Here is a 5,956-nt window from a genome sequence, read left to right on the forward strand (position 1 = left end):
AAGTGGCGATGCCGTGGGCCCCAAGTTACATCCGGATGAAAACTATTTTTTGTTGAGCTTAAATTCAATTCTATCTACCCATTGAATTCTATCTACGTGGGCTTAGATTACTGAACGAGACTGAAAAAAAAAATAATAATGTAATGAAAAAATTTAAGCATTTTATAGTGCATGTATATTAACTCTTATTAATATCTATGTATTTGAAGTTTCCAATTTAGAATATTAAAGTAAATTTTTATAACCATGTTTTCCTTTTATAGGTTTTGATCATGAAATTCTGTTTCTAAAATGCGAAATATACCATCAGATGTAGATTGTGTTTTGTTACAAAACTGATATTTACTGGCTTACTGCATTTCTTTACAATTAACAATCTTGGCAAGCCATGATTCTTGTCCCTTTTTGTATAGAATGAGGTGGTGAGTCCCCAAGAAGCATCTTCCGATCACAGCAAACAATAGTGTCCACAGGGAGATCCAACGTGCAGCTGATGATCAAAGTTAGCTAGGTAGTAACAAATTCTAGGTCTATTCACTTTCTCTTCTCTTGAGTCTGTGTCATCAAAATATTCTGAAGCTGCTTTTGCAACTGTGCTTTTATTTGCTGATTAGAGGCCAAGTTTCTATAAACACACTCCTTTTCAGCCTGCAGTTCCAACCTTCTCTTTTCTGCCATAACTATCTCCGAATTACATGAATTCTGGTTGTTACCTTTCAGTTCAATGAAAGATGACCTCAACTGAAAATACAGAACACAATCCATAGCTCAGTTCAATCTCCTTGCAATGCACCATATTAACCTCACATTTGCTGCACTTCATGCATATTGATAGCATGATGAAGCAATGTGATGGAAAGCTGAAGCTAACATTCCTTTTAATCTAATATATGGAAGAAGAAGAAGAAGGCAAATAGATCTCACAGATGATCAATCTCCCAAATAGTTAACCAATTTCATTTTAGCAGGTTGTGGGAGCTAGTGTTTGACATATATATCACACATTTCTTGAAAAAGAAGGATCCAACAAATTTATAAAAGAACAAAACTTTTACCATACTACTGTGTACACAAAATCAGTCACTTATATAAAATACACGTTAAAAATGAGTCAAACAACACATGTATTTATATACAAATACATATTTGATTTAGTGGCTGATTTCGTAACATTTTTGAAACTCTTATATACACCCAATGTATATGAAATTTATACATAAACGACAACCTACTACTTAAAAAATCTTATGAATAGAAGTATGTTATTATCATATATTATCACAATAGTTGAAGTTATTAATTCAACCACCTAATTACCTTCAAAAACTTACAAGTAGATGTATTCACTGTATTACAACACCGTGAAAATTAATTTTATATTGATCTCAATAATTTGCAACAATCTCAGAATAATTTCATATCAATAATCACCAATATAAATTTTGTCATGAAATGAAAAACAGTAGAAATGCTGCATCAAATTGTGATGTCAATGTTACCTCATTTACTCTATTCCTCAAACCCTGAACGTCCCTTCGACATTTCACCACAAACTCGTCAGCAACCTCCTTAAATTGCTTCATTTCCACCATCTTAGCTTCGTAAAACCTATCCCTCTTTTCCCGCAACTCCTCAAGCTCATCCACCTCGTTCTGAATCGACCTAAAGTGCCAAAAATCAGTTCCAATTCCAATTCCAGAAGAGTAATTAAGGGAGGTGGCATTAACCTGAAAATTTGGGAGAGGGAATCGTATTTGGCTTCGAGGTTGTGGATTTGAGAAGTGAGAGAGAGAAGGTTGAAGTTCTGGGAAGCAATTTTGTGATCGAGAAGGAAGCATCTCTGTTCGGTGGCTCTGATGTTGGCGAGCTTGGAGGCCAAAACGCGAGACTTGTTTGCTTGCAACTCTTTCTCCGCCTGCAACGAACAAGGGCTTGATTACGCTTAGTTTTGTTGGATGCATAGAAAATATTCGAAGTTTCAAATAAGAATGGAACCTGGAGGAGAGAGAGGCGTTCACATCGAGTGCGGTCCATGTGGTGGAGCCGTTCCTGGAATGCGGATGGAAGCGCCATTGTTGCTTGCTTCAAAGAGAGAGACCAAGGGCGAAGAAGCAGCCTAACTTTCAACCACTCTGGTTCTGTTGCTGTGCAATATAACTATCCATTTGAGCTTCTCTTTTGTTTAGGGGCTAATTTTTATGTTACGGAAGTAGAAGTGGTTAGGAAGTGGTTATATACGTTAACATTTTTTAATATTTTTTAAAATTGTAGAAAGTACACAAATTGAAGGGTTTGATTCTGAATCTTAAATTTTTTAATTTTTTTTAATACAAATTAGACGGTTCAATTTGTGTACCTCTTACAAATTGGATGGTCCGATTTTTATATTTCTACAAATCGGATGGTTCGATTTGTGTACCTTTAGAAATCGGACGGTTCGATTTTTGTACCTCTAATAAATCAGACGGTTCGATTTCTGCTTCTCTAATTAAACAATTTAATATTTGAGTATAACACTCCAGCAATCCACATTTTAAAAAAATACCACTACTACTCTAATATTAAAAATAAAAGGTTCTTGTTTAGGAGAAACTCTTTGGGTTAGGAATTTTTAAGTGTATTTGGTCATTATTTAATTATTATAAATATTAAATTATTTTTATTAAATAAATTTTATTTATTTATATATGTAAATTTTGTAAAATATGAGTATAAATTGTATTAATTTATATGTATAAAATTTTAGTAAATATAGATATAAATTATATATTTTTTATATATAAAATGTAGGTAATTCACCCCAATAAATCAAACCAAGTTAAAAATTATCTGAATCTCTCAAATCCAAAAATGTTACCTAATTGTCTCCATTTATATTTCTATGTAAATCAAAGGATTAAGTACTTTTTTCGTCCCTAATGTCTGAGGCAAAAATCAAATTCGTCCCCGACTTTTTTTTGTTATTAAAATCATCCTCAACGCTCAGAAATGCTTTAAAAACATCCTCCCGTCCATTAGACAATTCTTTCGGACACCTTTGCCCCTGAAGTCCTTAACGCTTCATTTTCATTCCCGCGAAAGGGCTTCAGTGTCTCATTTACATTACACACTTGAAAACTGATCTTTCACCTTCAATGATGCCCTAATAGAGGTTCATCATCACTTGAGGAGTAGCGTCACTGTATTTGGACTGCGTTGGCAAGATTGTGGAAGGAGGTCGTTCCGCTGTTCTCATCTCGAATCAAGTATGTATGCACCATTGGTTTCGGTTTTGTGGAACTTGAACTTAATAATGTGTAATGGATTTCGTTAGTTTTTAGAAACTGGTAGGGTTTGATTTAAATTTTTTTGTTTTTTCGTTTTAGGGGATAGGAAGCTTTAATCTTAGTGTCTACCATGGGGGGTGGTCGATTTGGATATGACAATAGGACATTGCAGTATATAGGGGGACAAAAGACATTGATCGAAGATGTTGAGAGTGATTGCTGGTCTGTATTTGAGGCATATGCAGAGGTGAGACAGTTTGGGTACACGAAGGAAAACATTTCAACTTTGTGGTATAAGGATCCAAGTGCTGAATGGTTAGAGAAGGATTGATGTGGCGGAAATTGGCAGATTAAGAATTATTAAGAAAAATGGCATTGCAAGTACAGCTCTTAATCAACAAAAATCCACTTGTCAATTTAGAAAAGAGTTGTCACAAAATTAGAATTAGAATACTGGGAGTATGAGTCCCAGGTCGTCTCCCAATGAGTTGCAGAAAGATATGCTATTTTATTAATTAGAGGTTTTCCAAAATGGTTTGAGTTTGATAAACAGGAAATTAAATCAGAGAATTTATGTAATTTAAATAAAAATCTTGACCGGGAGAAGATTAATCGGAAGTTCTATCCTTGTTGGAATTTTCTCAAGATTAATTAATAATTAGTAGTTGTTCCACTTAGTTAACCCTCAACGAATGAAGGAAAGTCAAGTCAAAAGCCAACTTCTATTCACAAGTCCTAATCCTCTCCCTTGGGAAGGATTAGAGTTAGTGACTAACAAGCCACCAACAACGAACCAATTACAATTGAACTCTTGAGTATTCCAACTCAGGGTTCTCCTTTTAATCAACTCCCAATCAAGTTGGGGACTACTCCATTATCATAAATATAGACTTCACAAAATAAAGAGGGGAAATAAAAAGAGACATGATAAACAATAATCAAAGAGATTAATTAAAAAAACAGTCTTTGTATTAAATAATTCTAAAAATAATCCAATTGTACTCTGGACAAATTAAGGATATGGAAGAGTAAGTAAAAAGTAGAGAAAACAAACTAGAGAGATGAAGTCTTACGGAGGTAACAACTCTTCTCGATATCCCAATCCAAAAAGCAATAAAAAACAAAATCCTAAGAACTATGAATGTGTAGAGAGAAAACCTAGAGGACGAGTAAAATCAGATCTAAAAACTAAAAATTATGCAGAATGAATGTCGTCCTTTGTCTCTACATGTTCCTTGGCTCTAATCTGCGTTTCTGGGCCGAAAACTGGGTTAGAATGCGGCCCAGAATTCACGCCAGCGACTTCTGTAAATTTTGCAGATCGTGCACGCCACGCGACCGCGTCGTCCACGCGTTCGCGTCACTCAACATTTTCTGTGCCACGCGTGCGCATTGTCCACGCATTCGCGTCACTCGTGCAGCTTCCAATCCACGCGTTCGCGTCAGGCACGTGAGCGCGTCACTGCCATTTCCTCTATTTCGCGTGGTCGCGTGAGCCATGCGCCCGCGTCACTTCTCGCTGGTCATCTCCTCAATTTCTTGTGTTCCTTCCATCTTTGCAAGCTTCCTCTCCATTCTCTAAGTCATTACTGTCTTATGAAGCTTGAAACACTTAGCACACAGATCATGGCATCGAATGGTATAAAGGAGAATAAAACAATATTCAATTAAAAGATCTTTAGGAAGCAAGTTTTCAATCATAGAACAATTTTAGGAAGGAATTGTGAATACATGCAAATCATATGAATAAGTGGGTGAAAGACTTGATAAAACCACTCAATTAAACACAATATAAATCATAAAATAATGGTTTATCAACCTCCCCACACTTAAACATTAGCATGTCCTCATGCTTAGTTGAAGGAGGTAAAAATGAATGAATAGGGGTATGTAAGACTCATGCAATGCAATGCAACTATATGATTTTGTTTATCTGATTAAAATAAATAAGTTCTCTAAGACAGAACATAGAGTAGATTCCACTAGTTTAAATCATACAGTAAAAGCGAGTAAATTTGTAAGAAGACAGCTTGTGAAAGCAGGGGACATGGAGTTGAGCATTGAACCCTCACTGATGGTGTGTGTGCACTCTAATCTCTCTAGTGTATAGGGTAATCACTCTATCCTTCTCTAATCATGCTTTCTAATTTTTGTTCTTCACCTAATCAATCAACAACATTTAATGTACCAATACAAACATCATGAGGTCTTTTCAAGGTTGTAATGGGGCTAAGGTAAAGGTAAGGGTATATATGGCTAAGTGAGCTTATAAATTGAATCTTTAATTAACCCAAGCTTTCACCTGATCATATATGTATATTCTATATAACTTTAAATTTCATACCTAGCTACCCAGAATTTTCTTTTCACATTCCATACTCATGCATCAACCTTTATTTTGATTTTATCACATGTGCATTGATTGTTGAACTTTAACTTATCATTGGGGTAATTTTGTCCCCTTATTTACTAAAATATTATAAATTTTTTTTGAACATAAAAATAAACATAGCTTATCAATGCACATAGATTTTCAATTTTCTTTTATAGTTTCACATGAGTAGGTACCCAAATTTCCATTATCTTATCATGACACATTTCTTTATTAACCTTTGTTCCCACAATCTTCCCAAACTCAATTAACACACAATTTCTATCTTAAGCTAACCAAAGATTCAATAGGGATATTT

General features: G+C 34.8%; 1 protein-coding gene across 1 annotated transcript; it reads right to left on the reverse strand.

Annotated features, from left to right (window-relative positions):
* Nucleotides 1-216: 216 nt before the first annotated feature.
* On the reverse strand, nt 217-2,207 carry LOC112741983 (uncharacterized). The gene is made up of 4 exons (XM_025791185.3): nt 1,996-2,207; nt 1,728-1,915; nt 1,500-1,662; nt 217-741 (listed from the first exon to the last, which is right to left on the reverse strand). The coding sequence occupies exons 1-4, from the start codon at nt 2,071-2,073 to the stop codon at nt 535-537; spliced, it is 636 nt and encodes a 211-aa protein (XP_025646970.1). The 5' UTR covers nt 2,074-2,207; the 3' UTR covers nt 217-534.
* Between the last annotated feature and the right edge of the window lie 3,749 nt (nt 2,208-5,956).

Source organism: Arachis hypogaea, chromosome 14 (genome assembly GCF_003086295.3).
Source record: "Arachis hypogaea cultivar Tifrunner chromosome 14, arahy.Tifrunner.gnm2.J5K5, whole genome shotgun sequence".
NCBI classification, from domain to species: domain Eukaryota; kingdom Viridiplantae; phylum Streptophyta; class Magnoliopsida; order Fabales; family Fabaceae; genus Arachis; species Arachis hypogaea.